The sequence below is a fragment of the Melanotaenia boesemani genome, chromosome 1, assembly GCF_017639745.1.
Source record: "Melanotaenia boesemani isolate fMelBoe1 chromosome 1, fMelBoe1.pri, whole genome shotgun sequence".
NCBI classification, from domain to species: Eukaryota; Metazoa; Chordata; class Actinopteri; order Atheriniformes; family Melanotaeniidae; genus Melanotaenia; species Melanotaenia boesemani.
In genome coordinates this window covers 571,222-592,842 of record NC_055682.1, presented here as the reverse complement: position 1 = coordinate 592,842, position 21,621 = coordinate 571,222, and the positions used below count along the sequence as shown (strand labels likewise).

General features: G+C 44.1%; 1 protein-coding gene across 2 annotated transcripts in view; it reads right to left on the bottom strand.

Moving 5' to 3' along the window:
* Window positions 1-3,025: 3,025 nt before the first annotated feature.
* Window positions 3,026-21,621, bottom strand: part of galr1b (galanin receptor 1b) — a 132,934-nt gene continuing 114,338 nt past the window's right edge. For both annotated transcript variants that reach the window (XM_041991763.1, XM_041991755.1), the window contains exon 3: window positions 3,026-4,217. In XM_041991763.1, coding sequence (XP_041847697.1) covers window positions 3,900-4,217 — 318 coding nt within the window. In that variant the 3' untranslated portion in view covers window positions 3,026-3,899. The remainder of the gene's footprint in view (window positions 4,218-21,621) is intronic.

Genomic DNA, 21,621 nt, shown 5'->3' with positions numbered 1-21,621 from the left:
CATGGTTGAACGCCTTCTCCAAGTCCACAAAGCACATGTAGACTCATTGAGCAAACTCCCATGCCCCCTCCAAGACCCTGAAGAGGGTGTAGTGCTGGTCCACTGTTCCACGACTAGGACGAAAACTACACTGCTCCTCCTCAATCCGAGGTTCCACTATCCGATGGACCCTCCTCTCCAGCACCCCTGAATAGACCTTACCAGGGAGGCTGAGGAGTGTGATCCCCCTGTAGTTTTAGCACACCCTCCGGTCCCCCTTTTTGAAGAGGGGGACCACCACCCCAGTCTGCCAGTCCAGAGGAACTGTCCCCGATGTCCACGCGATGCAGCAGAGGCGTGTCAGCCAAGACACCCCTACAACATCCAGAGCCTTAAGGAACTCTTGGCAGACCTCATCCACCCCCGGGGTTCATGTCACCCTTTTGGGCTGAGCCCGACCGAGCCCCATGTGCAAAGGCCCAACCAACAAGCGCTCGCCTCTGTGCCCCACCTCCAGATCTGCCTCCAGAGGGGGGCCCCAGTGACCCATGTCCGGGCAAGGGAAACCTGGGTCCATGATTTGTCGTCATCATAGGGGTGTTTTTGAGCCGTGCTTCGTCTGGTCCCTCACCTAGACACCTGTTTGCCATGGGTGACCCTACCATATATACTACAGTCATTTAGCAGATGCTTTTTTGCTTTGCTTTCAAAAAAAAAAAAAAAGAAAAAAGAAAAAAAAATTACATGCACTTTTTTAAAAGTTTTTTTTGTAGTTTTCTGTATATATATATATATATATATATATACATATATATATATATATATATATATATATATATATGGGATGGACAGTCCTGATACCGAAAGATCACTCTGGGGAAAGATCCTGAGAAAGAACCAGTCTGGCTGACCCTCAACTTGTTCCAGTTCTTTCATTTTGGCCAGCTGTGTATTTGAGTTTGACAACCTGCTCTAAACCCAGATATATGCCCAGATCTAAACCCTGATTTAAACCTAGACCTAAACCTGGACCAAAACCAGGATTTAAACCCACACCTAAACATGAATCCAAACCTGCACCTAAACATGGACCTAAACTTTTTCCTAACTGTTTTACACCTTTAGATCTTCAGACCGGTCATTAGTAGTTCTGGCCTTGTCCTGGACATTATGTTGGACCCGGACCACATTCACATCTTTCATGTTTTATTGACAGAACACATAAATAAAAACAAAGAATTCAGACAAGTGGAACCAGACCCTGAATTCTGGTCTCAGATCAGTTTATGATTCTGCTATGAGGCCTGAAATCGGATCAATCAATCAATCAATCAATCAATCAATCAATGTTTAAGGAATCAGAACCAGAAAAAAATGGTTTTCTTTTACGTCTGGTTAGAATATGGTCTGGTTGTCTCTGCTCACATCTAGTTTTCTCTGGTTGTCTCTGGATGTCTTTGGCTGTCTCTGCTCGAGTCTAGTTGTCTCTGGTTGTCTCTGGATGTCTCTGCTTGTGTCTAGTTGTCTCTGGATGTCTCTGGTTGTCTCTGCTTGTGTCTAGTTGTCTCTGGTTGTCTCTGAATGTCTTTGGTTGTCTCTGCTCGCGTCTAGTTGTCTCTGCTGGTCTCTGGCGTGTCTAGTTATCTTTGGTTGTCTCTGCTCGCGTCTAGTTGTCTCTGGTTTTCTCTGGTCGCATCTAGTTGTCTCTGCTTGTCTCTGCTTGCGTCTAGTTGTCTAGTTGTCTCTGCTACTGTCTAGTTGTCTCTGGTTGTCTCTGGATGTCTCTGCTTGTGTCTAGTTGTCTCTGGATGTCTCTGCTTGTGTCTAGTTGTCTCTGGTTGTCTCTGGATGTCTTTGGTTGTCTCTGCTTGCGTCTAGTTGTCTCTGCTGGTCTCTGGTGTGTCTAGTTGTCTTTGGTTGTCTCTGCTCGAGTCTAGTTGTCTCTGGTTATCTCTGGTCGCATCTAGTTGTCTCTGGTTGTCTCTGCTTGCGTCTAGTTGCCTCTGGTTGTCTCTGCTCGTGTCTAGTTGTCTCTGGATGTCTCTGCTTGTGTCTAGTTGTCTCTGGATGTCTCTGCTTGTGTCTAGTTGTCTCTGGTTGTCTCTGGATGTCTCTGGTTGTCTCTGCTCACGTCTAGTTGTCTCTGTTTGCGTCTAGTTTTCTCTGGTTGTCTCTGCTCGCGTCTAGTTGTCTCTGCTGGTCTCTGGTTGTCTCTGCTCCTGTCTAGTTGTCTCTGGATGTCTCTGCTTGTGTCTAGTTGTCTCTGGACGTCTCTGGTTGTCTCTGCTTGTGTCTAGTTGTCTCTGGTTGTCTCTGCTCACGTCTAGTTGTCTCTGGTTGCCTCTGCTCTCGTCTAGTTTTCTCTGGTTGTCTCTGGATGTCTCTGGTTGTCTCTGCTCGCATCTAGTTGTCTCTGGTTGTCTCTGCTCGTGTCTAGTTGTCTCTGGTTGTCTCTGCTCACGTCTAGTTGTCTCTGGATGTCTCTGCTCGTGTCTAGTTGTCTCTGGTTGTCTCTGGATGTCTCTGGTTGTCTCTGGATGCCTCTGCTCGTGTCTAGTTGTCTCTGGTTGTCTCTGCTCGCGTCTAGTTTTCTCTAGTTGTCTCTGGATGTCTTTGGTTGTCTCTGCTCGCGTCTAGTTGTCTCTGGATGTCTAAGGTTGTCTCTGCTCGTGTCTAGTTGTCTCTGCTCGCTTCTAGTTGTCTCTGGATGTCTCTGGTTGTCTCTGCGCGTGTCTGGTTGTCTCTGGTTGTCTCTGCCTGCATCTAGTTGTCTCTGGTTGTCTCTGCTCGCGTCTAGTTGTCTCTGGAAGTCTCTGCTCGCGTTTAGTTGTCTCTGGTTGTCTCTGCTCGCGTCTAGTTGTCTCTGGATGTCTCTGCTCGCGTCTAGTTGTCTCTGGTTGTCTCTTTTCGCATCTAGTTGTCTCTGCTCGTGTCTAGTTGTCTCTGGTTGTCTCTGTTCGCATCTAGTTGTCTCTGCTCGTGTCTAGTTGTCTCTGGTTGTCTCTGTTCGGATCTAGTTGTCTTTGCTTTTGTCTAGTAGTCTCTGGTCATCTCTGGATGTCTCTTTTAGTGCTGCGTTCACACTGCAGGTAAAAGTGAGTCAAATCTGAGTTTTTTTGTCCTTGTCTGTCCCATATAAGATATTTTATGACAATCTGATGAAGACAGATCCAATCCAGACCACTTTCCTAATTTGTACCAAATCAAAGCAACCTCAGTCTGACAAGCCATGTTGCAACCCATCCAAGTTTCATGTCATTGACATGAGACAGAAATCATCCCAGGAGGAGATGAGACATGATTAGATTGGGTTTAACAATATTTTATTTAAATTGATGTAACACATCACATTTACGTTTACCTACGTAAACACTCTGTGGGATGTCACAGTGATATTATTACATGAACAACCACACAAAATAATCAGATTCATGATATAAAATCAGATTTCTGCATAAAATGGTATTTGAGAATTAAGACCTGCAGTGTGAACATTGTCTAACCTGAAACCAGTCCATATAAATTCATGAAGTTCAGACTGGATCACACTGATCCAGACTTATGCAGATTGTAACCGACTCTGACCAGAACCTGAAAAATTTGGACCAGAACATCTGAAGGTTCAGTTCTTGTGTCCTACATGTAAAAGGTCTATTTCTGAGTTTCCATTTGTAGAATTCTGCATCACCATGTAACCTGATGCGACACCTGGAGCGAACTTCACTGTTGTGATGGACCCAGCACATCCTGAATATTCTGAGTCAGTCAGCTGATCTGAAGCTGGACAGGCCCATAGCCATATAGGTCTGAGGAGACGTTCGGTGTGTGTGTGTGTGTGTGTGTGTGTGCGCGTGCATGCAGGCTGACAAAAGCAGCCAATCACACGTGGTTCTGTGGTCATGACCAGATATCCTGGCCCATCAGATGTTGGTGGTGGAGTGTGTGGTGGAGAAGTTGTCCATGCGGAAGCGGACCACTTTGCTGGTGGAGGGAGGCGGCTGCAGGAGGTGGCGGCTGAAAACCTGACGGCAGGCTTTCCGGAAGTTCTCTGACAGGAAGGCGTAGAGGACCGGGTTCACGCAGGAGTGTCCGTAGGACAGGCAATGGGCAGCGATCCGGAAAGCGAAGGAGGCGTTGGTCAGAGGGAAGCTGCCGAACGCCACCCACATATCGATGATGTGATGGGGCATCCAGCAAATGGTGAAGGCGGAGACGAGGAGGAGGACAGTCTGAGCGGTCTGGGGAAGAAAAAAACAGGAATATGAATCTGACAGATACATTCCCAGAACAACGTATAGACGTTCCCAGAACAACGTACAGTCCGCCTGGAATAATACAACGACTTCACTTCCAGAACATTCCAGATATTCAGAAATACTGTTTCCAAAATACACAGATGGCACAACATTCCATAAATATTAACGTCACACTTAATGACTACCCCCAAAACATTTCTCTAATTTTCCAAAACCTTCCCATAATATTCCTAAATATTGCCTTAATATATTTTTTTTATTTTTATTATTATTTTATTATTATTTTTGTTACATAAAAGTGACGTATTGGTTTAATTATTTGTGTGGGGGGGCAGATTATATAAGATTTTCTTCTTTCTGCTCCTTTTCATTCAGCTCTTGATTTTTTCTTGTTTGGATTGTTTTGTTTTGTTTTGTTTTTCTTGTTGTGAAATAAATAAATATTTTAAATAAAAATATTCCTAAACATTCCCAAACCCTACCCTAACATTCTCATAACATTCCCAAACATTCCTATAACCTACCTTAAGATTCCCATATATAATATTGGATCCTTGAGGACCCAAACCTTCCCATAATATTCCCAAACGTCTCATAAATTCCCAGGTATTAGTGTGTGGTACAGAGGTCAAGTTAGGCTCATCAGAAACCCTGTAACGGGAATGTTTGTGTCCTCACATTCAAACACTAAGTCCAAAGATCACGAGATGGTCACAGGTGACGCCCAACTGGGCCATGTTTTTCATTCCCAACTCAACCATGCTTAATGAGGATCTAGATGTTGCACCCCCTATTTGAACCGAGCCCCTGATCGTAGCGAATCTAGCAGACTGTCTTGGTGGGAATACACCCAGTGCACATCCTGCTCTGGGCTGGACCAGGTAGTGGTCATGGTGGGTAATGAAGAGACACTGTATGTCTCAAAATATCATCATCTGACAGTATGAAGTCAAACAAGTTGTACGGCACTTACAAAGAAAAGCCTGTTGATTACTTTAGAAATAAACTACTCACCTGTAGTATATAGCAGAGTTGTTTTACTTTTGTTTTGTTTTAAAACTCAGATCAAATCAAATCAAATTTATTTATTTGATGGGGACAAGTAGGTTTCATGAGTCATGTGACACTACAGCATTTTAGCCAAGTCTAATTCTCCCGTCCCTAGTTAGGCTTTTACAAAAAACACACACTACAGTGACTGTACACAACACGATGAAAAACAATAGAACGTCATTGTGACGAAGCCGTCTCGTCACTGACAGCTGTCCCTACTGAGTCCATAAGCGCGCACACACACACACACACACACACACACAAAGTCCCGCCAAAGTCCGACAGTCATATTACAGCAGTAAAGCACACAGGAAGCAGTCTGCCTCACGTAGCGACTTATTAAGGGTGCACACTTAATATTTTGCTAGGCTGATTGAGTATATGGCGTTTGCTGGTTACTTACCGTCCTCTTCCTGTCACTGCTGTGGCTTTGGTCAAAACCGAGGCCATATCCAATCCATTGTTAAGTAGCCGACCTGACCTACATCCGGAAGTGACGTCACGACCATGTGATCACTCCGGTTCGTGCCAAACATTTTTATTTTTAAAAACCATTTATTACTTTGCTGTTTCTTCTACTGTGATTAATAAGTATATACGAAACGAATGTGTAGAATTTGTGTTATTTTTGTAATTATTTTATTTATGTGGAAACATAACAAGAACTTAACTAAAGTGATTTATTTGTAGAAATTAAGGATTATTGAGCATAAGGGGAGGGGCTTAGCATATTTTTATTTATTTATTTTTTTTAACCCTGTCCTGTCCAGCATCCTAACATACAGAACGGTGGTCTGTGTGCCATATTTTGCTTGACAGATTTGCTCTACCAAGGGAGACATGTTATATACATGGCTGCCCTTGATATTTTTATTATTTTTATTGTAATCTTATTTTCTTTAGTCTTATATGTCAGTGCCGAACCTGACAGGGAGATAGAGGAAGAGAGAGAGAGAGAAAAAAAAAAAGGGAGAAAAGGACAGGATTAAAATGTGGAAATAACAGTTGTCTATGCTGCCCAGAACATATCACAAAAAAAAAAACAACAACATAAACTACCACAGTACTACATGATACCGAAAGAAAGATAGAATGATGATGATTTAAAAAATTACAATAGTCATCAAACGTACCTGCAGATGAACGTACCAACACACAAACATCAGCTACATCTAGTGAGAAGCGGATGGAGAGACGAGCACGTTTGTGAGCATGCAAGTGTTAATATGCATGTGTGGCCATGCAACAGGGAGGAAATGTGTACCCGCAAGGGGGCCGCGATCACGCCGCACCCCGAAGCATCAGCGGGGGACGGGGGGAGCCCGAGGCCCCAAAGGCCAAGCAGATCCACAGAGTACCAAGCCCGGGACAGCCAAAGCAGACAGAGCAGCGGCCCACCCGGACCAGAGCAGAGGGGTCCCCAGACCGGAACCCCCGGCGCGACGGGGCACCGGGCAGCCCAGGGCGATGGCGAGCAGGCCCAGCGGGCGCCGGGCGCTGCGGCGCGGGCCACACGGAGGGCAGGCGCCCCACAGGCCCAAGGGCCACCCTTTCCCCCCAGCAAAGCCCCACCCAGGAACCCGACGGGGCCCGACCGCCCCAGGCAAAACCATCGTGGGCCACGCCAACCCAACACCAAGGCTAGGCACCCCAGGGACAAGAACATGTCCGCAGGTCCAGGGTTAGGGTTAGGGTTAGGGTTAGGTTTTTTTTTTTTTATTCTTTTTGTAAATATGTAAATATAATTTGCACTGGAGTTTTGGACATTTCTCGCACTGCTGAGCACAGTTTGGGAGCCACGGGCACAATAAATCCACCACAAACTGACAAACGACTTGCCTGTTTTATTGGTTGGCGAAGAACCCCGCCACAGTCATGAATACAACATGTGATGTTCATGTCTGACCTCTCTATAAAACACTATCAAAAAATAAAACTGTGCCTTCAGCTGTCAGTACACACAACATTCCCACCCATTTAACACCCACACAGAAAATGACCGTTTTAAACATGAGAACAGTCCTGGTTTGTCTTTACCAGCTCTTAAGCCTGGAAGTAAACCTGTAAAGTCAGGTTTGGTCTTCATGTCAGATGGTAGTGAGTTCCAGAGCTTAGAGATGGCTGTCTGTCCAAAGCTAGACCTGCAGTTTGGGGTTTTAGTCCTGATTTGTGGCACTTCTGGTGACTCTGCTGCTGTTTTGTCTCTCAGTAATTGTACTTAGTGGCTCAGGCGCTAAATGATGAATTAATTGAATTGAATTAATTGAATTAATTAATTTAATGACAATAATTACTGAAGCTACCAAAGCTCATTAGATTATATTTCTTAAGGATTATACAATGACGATGGCGGATTGTTTTTTTTATCCATAACTTTAGTGCTGGATTGTACGTCTGGTAGCAGGAGGAGCAGCCGGTGTCCAGGCTGTACGATATACGAGAAACAATCGTAGCATGTACAGCCGGGCAGCCTGGTTTGGTATGTAGTTTCTGATTAGTTTAAAACAGTTTACATTACTTTTTATTGTTATTGAGATTTTCTTTATATGTTTATTGATTTTTTTTTTTTTATTTATTTTTTTTTTATTAGTTTTAATAATAAGCACTGATATACAGTATAAGCACATGCTGTGCACTTGCACTTACATCAGATATTCAACATTTTCTTTGTAAATATCTACATCAGTGATGGCAAAAGAAAAAAAAATGAAACAACAAAAAAAACATGAGGACTTTCAGAACCCTTGGGAGTGACCGTTTAAATTACTAACAGAAAAAAAACGCAATCAGGCCTTTGGACCAGCATGTCCTGAACCCATTTTTCCCAACATGATTCAAAAATGCCCAGCTTATAATTCATCAATGCTGTCATCTCCTCCATCTTATAAATTTCCATTGTTATGTCCATCCATGTATTTAAAGTAGGCTTTTCCTGTGTCAACCACTTCCTAGTCACAGTCTTCTTACTGGCAACAAGCAGAATGCTGAACAGGTATTTGTCTCTTCTCCTCCATTCTTGCGTTATACTTCCAAAGTATATAGTCTTAATGCCAAAAGGGATGTCACAGTTGAAGATTTCCTGCAGGGCATCATGTATATTCTTCCAATATGATGTGATAAGAGGGCAGTCCCACAGTGTGTGGAAATGGTTCACATGTTGGTTCCCACATTTTCTCCAACAGGTAGATGGAGTCTTGTCATAGTGTGTTTTCTGACATGGAGTGATAAAATATCTTATCAGGGTTTTCCAACCAAACTCTTTACATTTTTGTGATTTTGTACATTTCCATTGATCTTTCCAAATACACATCCATTCATCTTCAGATATGTTTATCCCTCCTTCTTTCTCCCACATTGCTTTAACATATAAGGCTGAGTGTGGTTTACAATTCACAAAACATTTATACAGTAAAGAAATAATTCTCTTAGATGTATCAGTAACCAATTCACTGAGCCTGACCAACTCAGCCTTACCAAACCAGCTACTGGTGCCTCACTCTGCTCCTTCCGCTCTCTAAATGAGGACCAAGTCTCTAAACTTCTAGTCAACTCAAAACCCACGACCTGTCCTCTTGATCCTGTTCCCTCTGACATCCTGCAGAGCATTTTACCTAAAATCAAACCTGCAGTAACCCATATTATCACCTCCTCTCTTAAATCCGGTGTCTTTCCCTCTGCCTTCAAGTAAGCTCGGGTTACCCTCTGCTGAAGAAACCCACACTCAACCCAGCCCAGGTTGGAAACTACCGGCCGGTCTCACTGCTCCCATTCATGTCTAAACTACTAGAGCGTGCCGTCTTCAGTCAGGTCTCACAGTTCCTCCAAGACAACAACCTGTTAGATCCATATCAGTCTGGCTATAGGCAAGGTCACTCTACTGAACCTGCTCTCCTGTCAGTTACTGATTCCCTACAGGTTGCCAGATCCACTGGTCCATCTTCAGTCCTTATACTGCTGGACCTCACAAGAAGATCCTTCAAAGTATCTTGGCGAGGGGGCGTGTCCAGATCACATGGGTTGACAACAGGGGTGCCTCAGGGTTCGGCCCTCTTCTCTTTTCACTATACACCTCCTCACTCGGTGCATCATTAGCTCTCATGGTTTCTCCTACCACTGCTATGCAGATGACACTCAGCTTTTCCTTTCTTTCCCACCTGACGACACAACCATCTCAATGTGAATATCAGCATGTTGCTGATGTCTCCGCATGGATGAAGGATCGCCACCTTCAGCTAAATCTGTCCAAGACCGAGCTTATTGTCTTTCCAGCCAATCCTTCCTTACCGCCACAGATAAGCGTGCAGCTTGACTCCATCATGCTTGTGCCTACGTCTTCTACCAGGAATCTTGGTGTCATGGTAGACAACCAGCTGACCTTTAAGGACGATGTTGCCTCGGTTTCCCAGTCTTGCCGATTTGCTCTCTACAACATCAGGAGGATCAGACCCTACCTGACTGAACACACGACCCAGCTCCTGGTCCAGGCTCTGGTCATTTCACGCATTGACTACTGCAACTCCTTACTGGCTGGCCTGCCTGCATGCTCAGTTAAACCTCTGCAGATGATCCAGAACGCAGCAGCACGTCTGGTCTTCAACCAGCCCAAAAGAGCTCATGTTATCCTTCCGGCTCTCAACCGAGGCAGACGCTTTTTCTTCTCCCTCCCTCTCCCACTCTGCCCTGCTACTGTCCTGTCATCTCTCTGAGCCTCTCTCTGCATTTCCTTCCAAAACTAAATCTTGAGATATGGATCTGATCAGTTGGTCCCTAAATGCAATCGACCAAATTTATTCAAACCGGAAAACAGGCGTAGGGGAGCCTGCTTGCCCTGGCGGAACGTTTTCGGCTGGATATGTGATGGATTCCTGGGGAGTGTGGAAAGTCATGTGTCTGTCGATTCTTTCTGTCGAGGACGCTGAGGACATCTATACATTCGGATTCATGATAACTGGGTTTCTGCTGTTTGGAGCGGGCGGTTTCCTGGCATATCGCAAAATTCGGACACTGTCGGCAGTCACTGGCAAGCTGCCGGATTTCTGTGCTGGTGTGTGCCGAGCTATGAACAATCAGGCTGTGGCGATGCAGGAGCTGAATCGTAAACTGGAGGCTATTCCAGTTCTGGATGGCAAACTGGTTGCGATTTCTGGGCTTGTACGTGAGGTGGTCACCAACTTGGAGAAGTTGTCAGCTCGGCTGGATGGAAATTGACCCAAAATTCGGATGATTGGAGTCGCCAGTGGGACCACTGTAGAGACTCAAGGCAGACGAAACAGCTCTGGCCTGAACCAAAACAAATGCTGTTATCAAATTTGGCTCCCTGTGCTGGCCTTGATGGCTGGTTGAAAGCTCCCTGGAATGTTTTGTTGATGGACGCTCAGTCCCCCACCCTCCCCTCACCCTCTTCACGGGGTAATGGACTTCAACCTGGATCAGCCCTCAAGAATGCCCCACTATCATCAGGTGGCAGAGACTGTGAGGGAGAACTGGGGCAAAGTTCATATGCTCACTTCTACGCACACACACGCTCCACACTCAAGTACACCACTACAGATACACCTCCCCGTTATTCACTGCCTGGGCTGTCCTTCCCACCTCCCTCCACTCCCGGGCAGTGGGTTGATTGGACGCGCTCAGAGAATGCAGCTGCGTCTGCACTTGCTGCGATGGGAGACCCCTCTCCTCCCCCGCCACGTGTTTCTGATGTTGTGATTGTCTGAGTTATGTTCTTTATGTACTGAGGAGTGTTTTTTGTATCTCAATAATGGGCCCTTAGGCCCAGTGTGGAGATGCCTTTTTTTTATCCTCTCCAGCTACATCTTACTCCCCTCATGTTACCTTTCACCTATATCTAAGACAAGGAGCGCTGTAGAAACGGCTGCTCCGTCAGTCTGCCTGTTCTTGTTTGTGTTATATGTTGTTTTGTCTAGTCTTGGATGGGTTGTACTGAAAACATGAATTTCCCTGCAAGGGATTAATAAAGTATTTCTGATTTCTGATTTCTGTTACTCCGCTGCTAATCGCTCTCCACTGGCTTCCAGTTGCAGGGCATCAGATTCAAAGCTCTGCTTCTGGCTTACAAAACAATAACCCAAACGGCTCCGGTCTACCTTCACTCCTTAATCCAGAGCTACACTCCCTCTCCACAGTTACGCTCTGCCAGTGAAAGACGCCTAGTGCTCCCACCACAAGGTGGCGCCACATCAGTAGCTAGACTCTTCTCCTCTGTTGTTCCCCGGTGGTGGAACCATCTACCAAACTCCGTCCGATCCGCAGAGTCCTTATCCACTTTTAAGACCAAGCTAAAGACTCAGTTGTTTGAGAAGCATTTCCACATTTAGCTTAACTAAATGAGTTAGAAAGATTTGTCCAGCTCTTTGGCTCAACCAAGTAGTGAAGAAGCTGCTGCACTTATGACCAAGTTGATATTGTGTGATGAAATCGTGATCTTGTATTTAAATAAAATGACTTAAAAAAAAAAAAATGTATGCACTGTCTCCAGCACTACATGACAGCACCTGGGTCCAACTGGACTCAAAGCAGTCTATCACTTAATTATGACGTCCCATCTTGTTTGAATTCATGCTTGTGTTGTTCTTACTCTCAAATGTAAGTCGTTTTGGATAAAAGCGTCTGCTAAATGACTGTAGAATAGAATAGAATAGAATAGAATAGAATAGAATAGAATAGAATGTTTTACAGTCATATGCTTTTTTAAACAGTTCTACCAGGCCTGTATTCACCACTGACACTCTGTCAATCTTTGTATCCACATAATGTCGTAGTTGTAGATATCGATAAAAGTCTTGTTTTTCTAAATGATATTCTTTTTTTGAGTGTTTCAAAACTTAATAATGTATTTTGTTTAAATAATTTGCATAAGGCTGTCAGTCCTTTAGAATTCCAGACCTTGAATTGTAAATCTAACTTGTTAAGGAGAAAGTCAGAGTCATAGGCGTACCACTTGAAAAGGGCTTTGTACTTATCTAACTTGTATTCTTTAAGAACACCTTTCCAGACACTAAGGGTACATTCCACCCAGGGGTTGTCAGCCATGTCTACGTACCTTTGAATGTTTGAGTCAGCTAAGGTGCTTGAATTGGACAGGAAAATGTTTCTTCTTCAATATTTTTCCATTGGGCATTATATGATGTGTCGCACCACTTTATCATCGCTTTTATCTGTGCTGCATGATAGTAATCTCTGAGGGACGGCAAACCCCATCCTCCCTTCTCTTTAGGTAACTGTAGTGTTTTATAACCAACCAGAAAACAACTACTCATATTTGAAAGTTTATCAATTATTTCTGCAAATTTCGCTTCCTGGACCTCTTTAATAGAAAAACAACCTGTTGGGGCAATTTTTGCTATAAAATTTTGATTGTCTGCAGGCTGAAAATCTTTTGCTAGTTCTTCAACTGAATGTACAAAATATGAGCTGAACTCATCAGCCATAATAAACTATTGGTTATATTTATGTTCTGTAATCTTCCCGTGTTTATTTGATTTGTTACTTAAATTACTCGAATGCTTCCAAAGTGTTTTATTGCTGCCCTTTACATTGTCAATTAACTGGATGTAAAATGTTGCTTTTGCTTCACACAGTTCAACTTTATTTCTTAGGCTTTTGTCAATCAAAAGGTCAGTATTAAGTTTTAAACGTAGTGATGTTGTCAGAGCGAAATCTCGCTTCTTCAAACGTTTTTGTATTTCATTATTTATCCAGGGTACAGTGGATTCTTTTTGTCTAGTTTTTATTTGCTTTGTAAATTTCTTTATTAGTCCTGTGATAGCTGCTGTCATAGAATTACAGCACTCCTCTACATCATCTAGAGCCGTAATCTGTTCCCAGTTTATGTTATTGACTTCTCTTTCAAATTGTACAGTTTTAGATTTTGGAATAATGCAGTTTTCCACTATCAGGTTTACCAAAATACTGCAGGTGCTTTGTAGGGAGTTTCTTAATAGTCAGTCATGTTGTGGTCCGAGAGTCCTGTTATCAGATTATAAGTCCTTATGTTCTGGTTTGTTAACAAATGCCAGGAGAGCAGACTAGCTCTTGGAAGTAGAGGTAGAGTGAGGAGGTGCTGCAGGTAGGTAACACTGGTGGCAGGTAAGTGACGCTAATGCTGTAGGTGACGTAGTTCCGGGGAGACGGCAGATTCAAACTAGGCGCGCCCAAACATTTATACACTCATTCAATTGTATTTTGTGCCAGCCGAATCAAAATATTCTTTAAAATAGGAAAATAGTGTCTTTAAAAGGTACACTCTGGAGCACAGCGAGGAGGATTTGGCCAGCCTGACAGATTTTATAGATCGTTGTTACGACAGAATCGTCATGGGGAAACCAAACAACACCTCCACCCCCTCCACCGCATCTAAGTCCAAGAGACAGCAAAATGAGGATTCACCTGGAGCTATTTCACCACCGGGGAACGACTCAACGGATGTTCTGATCTCTATAGATAAGAAACTCAGTAGTTTTGATGCACGTTTGAGCCTGGTAGAAATTCTCCACAAGGAGTTCCAGGCGCTACGTGAATCACTAGAATTCAGCCAGAAGCAGGTGGAAACTCTGGCTGTAGAAAATGCCGGTCTCAGAGAGTCGGTAAAATCCCTCACCGAGGGCTTGACCCGTCTCTCGGAGGAAAATAAGAAGATGAAGGAAACGGTGATCGATCTGCAGGCGCGGAGCATGAGAGAGAACCTGGTATTTGCAGGGATTCCAGAGCAGACGGAGGAGGACCCCGAGACCACGGTGAAAAACTTCATCAAAACCCACCTGAAGCTCCCGGAGGAAAAGGTGAAAAACATCTCCTTTCACAGAGTCCATCGGCTCGGCGGGAGGAAACCCGGGTCCAGCAGACCAAGACCTATTGTAGTGAAGTTCGTCAGCTTCAAACAGAAGGAGCAGGTGAAGAACCAGGGCCGCGAACTGAAGGGAACCAACTTTGGAGTAAACGACCAATATCCCAGAGAGAACCTGGACCGACGGAGAGTCCTGTTTCCCATCAGGAGGAAATCCATCACTGAAGGCTATCGTGCAGTCATCGCGGTGGATAAATTATTTATTAATGGACAGCTGTACCGCGACCCGGACATCACTCCGTGGCTCTACTGACTTGGTATGTGCTTTAATTTTCCTGTTTTCTCACTAGATCATGTTATATCCATAAAACTGCCATAAAAGATCATTTAGTTAACAGTAAATCCACTGCCCGTCTCCACTACACTGCTCTCAGCACAGATGCGTTTTTTAAATTACTTTTTTCCTTTGGCACTGTCGCTCTTTTCACTCTTTACACTTCTTCTCTCCGACCCTTTAACGGTTAACGGTAACACTTGTCATTATATTATATACACATCAGCACTTTTCATGATTCACAGGAACACACACAGAACAGCACAAGCGCACACACATCTCTGTCACAACCAGCTGGCAGATACACATGCACGCGAAGAAGCAGTGGGATGCACGCACACACGCTTCAGTAATATGCATATAGCCTCATCTCTGTGGTTGGTTCATGAACAAACTCACATTTGTCACTTGGAATGTGCGTGGAGCTGGCACAAGGGAAAAGAGGTTAAACATTTTTAATCGTTTGCAAGAAATGAAAGCAGATATAATATTACTCCAAGAGACTCATTTATCAAACTCAACAATAGATCTTCTCTCAACAACCCAGTTTCCACACGTGTATTCAGCTTGTTATAATTCTAGGCAGAGAGGAGTAACAACTCTTATTAATAGAAGGTTAAATTTTGACATAGATAATACAATCATAGATCCAGAAGGCAGATTTATAATAGTTACATTATCTATTAAAAATGTTAAGTTATGTATTGTAAATATATCTGGTCCAAATGTAGATGATCCCTCCTTCTTTCACTCCCTCTTCGCCTCTGTGGTCACTCAGATAACACACTAATTGTAGGAGGTTATTTTAACATTGTACTGGACAAACATAGAACCACAGGAGCTCATCGATTCTGGAAATCCTCAGAAACTGTAAAACATGAAGGATTTTGGTCTCTGTGATGCTTGGCGCTCTCACCATCCCACACTAAGAGAATACACCTTCTTCTCTTCAGTTCACCATTCCTATTCTAGATTAGATTATTTCTTAACTAGCAGCTCGCTGATGAATGACATGTCAGAAATCAGAATCCATCCTATTAGCATTAGTGATCACGCACCAGTATCATTCACTCTGAGAAGTAAGAGCAATAAACCAGCAACTAGAAACTGGAGATTTAATACGTCATTACTTAAAGATCCTGAGTTTATCAGCTACTTTAAAAGAGAATGGTCCTTATATCTAGAAAATAACGACGTGCCAGAAACTTCAGCATGTGTTCTTTGGGAAGCAGGAAAAGCAGTAATGAGAGGGAAAATAATTTCCTTTTCTTCTCATAAGAAAAAGAAGGAAACTTTGAGAATTTCAGAGTTAGAACTCAGAATTAAATCTTTAGAGGAGCTTATCATGTCTCCCCAGAAGAGCACACACTAAATGCTATAAGGAAAGCTAAACTTGAACTTAATGAAATAATAGATAAAAAGACGCAATTCTTGGTGCAAAGACTTTGCTTGGAGAACTTTGAGCATGGCAACAAATCTGGAAGGTTCCTGGCTAATCAGTTAAAAACAAACAAGGAGAAAACAACCATCTCCTCTGTCAGAGATCCAGAAGGAAACATCAGCCACGACCCCGACAAGATAAATAACACTTTCAAAGAATTCTATAAAACATTATATACATCACAACTAACTACAACAGATGACAATAATGATAAATTTCTTAGTAACATCAATCTTCCAAAATTAAAACATGAAAATAAAATAATAATAATAATAACCGGGGGCGGCAGTGGCTCAGGCGGTAGAGCAGGTCGTCCAATGATCGGAAGGTGGGGGGTTCGATTCCCGCTCCCGCAGTCATCTGTCGTTGTGTCCTTGGGCAAGACACTTAAACCTCCTTGCCTCCAGTGGCATCGCTGGTGTATGAATGTGTGGATGAATGTTCGGTGATGGTCAGAGAGGCCGTAGGCACAGACTGGCAGCCACGTTTCCGTCAGCCTGCCCCAGGGCAGCTGTGGCTACGCACGTAGCTTACCATCACCAGGTATGAGTGAGGAGTGGATGAATAATGGATTCACAATGTAAAGCGCTATATAAATCTAATCCATTATTATTATTATTATTATAAAATAACCCTGGATTCAGCTCTTTCAGTCGGCGAACTCCATGAATCTCTCCAGCATATGTCCAACAATAAAGCTCCAGGTCCAGATGGTCCAGGTCCAGATGGTTCAGGTCCAGGTGGTCCAGGTCCAGATGGTTACCCAGCAGAATTCTACAAAGAATTCTGGACAATGCTGGCACCCACTTTCTACAATATGATATTAGAAATAAGGGAAAAACAAAAAATACCTTCAAATATGAACCTAGCCAATATTACTCTACTATTAAAACCAGGTAAAGACCCGACACTTCCATCCAGTTACCGTCCAATTTCATTAATAAATGTAGATCTTAAAATAATTAGCAAAGCTTTGGCCAGAAGAATAGAAAAAATAACCCCTCTAATAATACATCCTGACCAAACAGGCTTTATTAAAGGTAGACATTCCTCTACTAACATGCATAGATTAATTAACATCATAGATTATTCTACTCTACATAACCTGGAATCCACAGTCATTTCTTTAGACGCAGAAAAAGCATTTGACCAAGTAAACTGGAAATTTTTATTTGCAATGTTAAACAAATTTGAGTTTGGGTCATCTTTCATAGATTGGATAAAAATATTATATAACAACCCAAATGCATGTGTGAAGACCAATGATCAAACCTCTCCAAGCTTCTGTTTACAGAGAGGAACCAGACAGGGCTGCCCGCTTTCTCCATCACTCTTTGCTATTTTTATTGAACCCCTAGCTGCTGCCATAAGACAAAATAAAGAGATTAAAGGAATCCATGCCAAAAAATATAGAACATAAGATAAGTCTTTATGCTGATGATGTATTACTTTTCCTCCAGAACTCACTGACATCTCTCCCCCAGACAATCACACTTATTAACACATTCTCATCAATATCTGACTACTCTATTAACTGGTCTAAGACTATTATTATGCCCATCAACTGTGACCTACAAAACACACCCAATACTACAATACAGTCTGGAAACATTAGATATCTAGGCATAAACATTTCCCCCAGGTTATCAGAACTAACAAAGCTAAATTATGTCCAGCTACTTAAAGCAATAGAGGATGATCTCTCACGGTGGAGGCACTTACCCATATCACTCATGGGGAGGGTTGCCACAGTTAAAATGATGGTTCTATCTAAAGTAAACTACCTGTTTTCAATGAAACCCACTAAACCATCCTCCAGCTGGTTTAAGTCACTGGACTCACATATATCTAAATTTTTATGGAAAAACAAGCCATCATGTATCAGTCTAAAAACTTTACAACAGACTAAAGATAGAGGCGGATTGGAGCTACCATACTTTAATCATGTTTTCTTAGCTAACAAGCTGCAGTATATCTCCAAATGGCTTAAACCTAGCAGTCTGGATGAACCATGGTTAGATGTAGAGCAAGCATTGTGTGAGGATGTGTTTATCTCTGACCTGCCATTCATCAGCTCAACCATCAAAACACATAAGTGTTTTAAAAGCATCAATATCAGTTCCTCCTTAGTGGCTTGGTGGGATTTTCTAAAAATAAACAAATCCTCACTTTTTCCATGTAAGTTTACACCCCTCTGGAACAACCCTGACATCCTGCAAAACAAAAAGCTTATCAATTTCACTCAGTGGAAAAATAAAGGAATAAAACAGTTAGTTATTTAATATTCTCACTTCACAATATGGAATCAGTAGCAAAACATTTTAGAATATCACCAGCTTAAATCTATTATATGTAAAAAATATACCATTAATCAATTAAACTTACAGCTACCTATTAGGGTGGCAGAATTCATGAATCTCAATGCCCCAAAGCTATTATCAAAAACATATAGACTATTATCCAAACTAGAAGACTCAATCTGTCTTCCAACTTCAAAATGGGAGGGTGACTTATCCAGTAACTTTAATAAAGATAAATGGTCACAAATATGTTTAAACACCTTTAAAATGACTAAGAATTCAAATATGCAACTGATACAATTCAAAATTCTGCATAGAACTCATTATACAGGACAAAGGATGTTCAGGATGGGTCTGTCACAATCAAACATCTGCACACACTGCAATGAAAACACACCTGACAGCTATCTCCATGCCTTGTGGTCCTGCACACCTGTCCGCAGGTTCTGGCTTCAGGTATGTGTGGACATGTCAACATGGTTTAAATGTAATATTCCTGCAAACCCTGCACTATGTCTACTAGGTGACTTGGGTGACATTAATATGGCAATTAACTCTGCACACATGATACGTACAGCATTATGCATCGCAAAGAAAACTGTCCTTGTGAACTGGAAAAACAAAAATAATCTGTGTATTCAGCAGTTTAGGAATCTCTTAGTTGACCACATCAGTAGTGAGACAAAGTCTGCCTCCTCAACGAACTATTTAGCTGAATCTCATTCCCTCTGGTCCCCTGTGCTTAGGTCCATCACTTAGTGTAGGTGGAGGACTGTGACCTCGTTGCTATGGGGGTTTAGGAAATGGCCGGGAGTGACTGGTGGTTGCGGGTTCTTTGTGGTTTACCGTAGTGCAGGACCAGGCTGCTCTGCAATGGGGGTGGCTCTGGGTCTGGCCCCGTTGGGGGCTGTGGGGGCCAGTGGTTGGAGTCGCCTCGTGGCGGGGGGTGAGGCCACTGGTGGCGCCTGGGTTGGTGGGCGTCGGTCCTGGGTGTGCGTGTGCATGTGTTGGGATGAGTGGGCGTGTGTCTGGGGAGTGAGAGTGGGAGGGTTGGATGCTGTGTGAGTGTTTATATTGTGTGGGTAGGGCTGAGAGGGCATATATGAGTTAGGGTGAGCGGGAGTGTGCAAGGAAATAGGTGTGTGCATGTGTTTCTGTGTGTGGTTGGGGCGGGTTAAGTGCACTTGTGGGGGGGGCCTGGGCGGGCCTGGGGGTGGTGTGCCGTGGGTCTGCCACTGTCCCCATCCTCTCATTCCCCGTTAGGGATATGGGAGGGTGGGTACTTTCTGGGGTTGGTGACGGCTCACTGGCTGTGGTCCCTGAATGGCCTGGTCATGGGGGGCTGCCTCTCCTGGCCAGTCTTGCCCTGGGGGGCCTCCTGGGGAGCGGGGGTGCCTAATACCACTAGAGGCTTATCATCCAGAGGGAAGTTTGCTTCCCTCTGGACGTACATCCCCGGACCCCTCTTACTTCCCGCTCTCTCTGTCTCTGACACACACACACACACACGTAGGGAGTTGGGAGACGTGGAGCCATGCGGGGTGGAGCGGAGGAGACCATTCAGTGGTCTCCTTGGATGCACCCCGTGGCGACTCGCCTCTCAGTTTTAATTGCACCGAGACACCAAAACACAAACACAACACACAAACAACACCTGGGGGGTATGACATGTGGTGCATGTCGGGCGGGGCCACTTAGGTGGCCCGGCTCCCGACTCATTGCGGTCACTGCCCCTCAATTTTAAATGCATACAACACGCACTACATAAACAGTCAGGAGCGGTGGGGGGAGAGGGAATTTGGGACCTGTCACACCCCTGTTCCCCCTGTGTGTTGCTGGGGCGAGTGGGGGGGGGGGGGGGGGGGGTGTGTGTGCTTGGGGCTATCTGTACTCTGGTCCGCCTGGGGGTATGGTGGGAGGGTGTGAGTGTGGGGTTATATGGGGTGCAAATTGGAGTAGGTGGGGATTGGGGGGAGGGGGCCGATAGCACCCTGATTCCCGGGGTGTGCAGCTGGGACATCGGGGTGTGTGCTGGCCTACGCTGGGTGGCTGTCTGGGGGGGCCTGGTCCTCCGAGGCATGTTGCTGCCTTTGGGGGGTGGGGCGGCCGCCTCTGGGCTCCTGGGGCCCTGGGCCCTTCGCTTGGGCTGCCCTGGCGGGGCCGGCGGATGCTGATCTTGGCCCACTGGGACCTGTGCCCCGGGACCGTGGGGGCTCTTGCTGGGGCTCTCCTCTGCCGCCCTTCGGGTGGGGCTGGAGTCGTCTTCGTGGTGGGGTGGCTTGGGTTGGTGCTCCGGTGCTGCTGCTGAGGGCCCAGGCCTGTGGCCCTGGTCTGCCTCTGGCCTCCGTGGAGGCGTGGTCGCCTTTGCATGATCTCACTCACCACTCTTCATCACTGATCACTCCTTGTTTCTCATGCTCTGCATGCTGACACAGTCACTGAGTTGGCCAGTGGGTTTTTAATACTAAGCGATAAATCTCTTAATGACTAGTTTTTTCTGTGTGTGTGTTTCTGCTTTTGTAAACGTTGTAGGAAACTTTCTGGTGTGTTCATGTACAGGTGTAACAGTTTGTTGTCTGGTGATGATGTGGATTGAAGGGTCGTTTCCTTCTGTCTGTGATCTTTTTGTCTCCTTTCTTCTTTCCCTTTTGCTTCTTTTCGCTATTTTCCTTCTTTTTCTGTCCCCTCCGGTCAGGTCCAGCAAGATTACATAGATTCCGTGATTCAAAGTAAATAAATAAATAAATGAATCAGATTATCAAGAGGAGCCTTACCCATAGGCCTCCCCTTGGCAGAGCAAATTTGTTCAGCACGATACAGAAACCAGATTATCATTCTGCTGCTATGATGCTGGACAGGACAAGTTAAAAAAAAACAAAAACAAAAAAAACAAAAAAAACAAATGCCAGGTCACTGAGGGTCTTAGTCTGTCTGGTTATCCTTGTTGGCCCTTTAACAGATTGTTCAAGAGTTTAATAATTATTTAGTTTCATCCGTGGAGGAGTTGTCTAATTGTCATGATCTGCAGACCAGGGAGGATTACCAGCAACCAAAAAATGCAAATGGCAGTGTATTTTTCTTGAACAAACAACTGAGCAAGTGGTGTTAGCAGTCATAGAAAACAGAAATAACAGTCAAGCTAAAGATCTTTTTAATACTGACGTTTCACTTCTTAAGAGGAATAAATAAATATTAGTGAAACTCATTTGGCAATGCAGATGAAGCCTGTAATTATAGACCAATTAACATTTTGCCAATCTTTTCCAAGGGGCTGGAAAAGATCATAGCAAATTAATTAATGTCCTTTTTGCAGTTCAATAATGTGCTGCATCCTCTGTAATTTGGATTCTGCCCTCAATACTCGACTGAAAGTGTCAGTTGCATTTTATTAAACAACTTAAATTAGCCATTGGTAAAAGCCAAGCAGCTGGAGCGATCTTTTTGGATTTAAA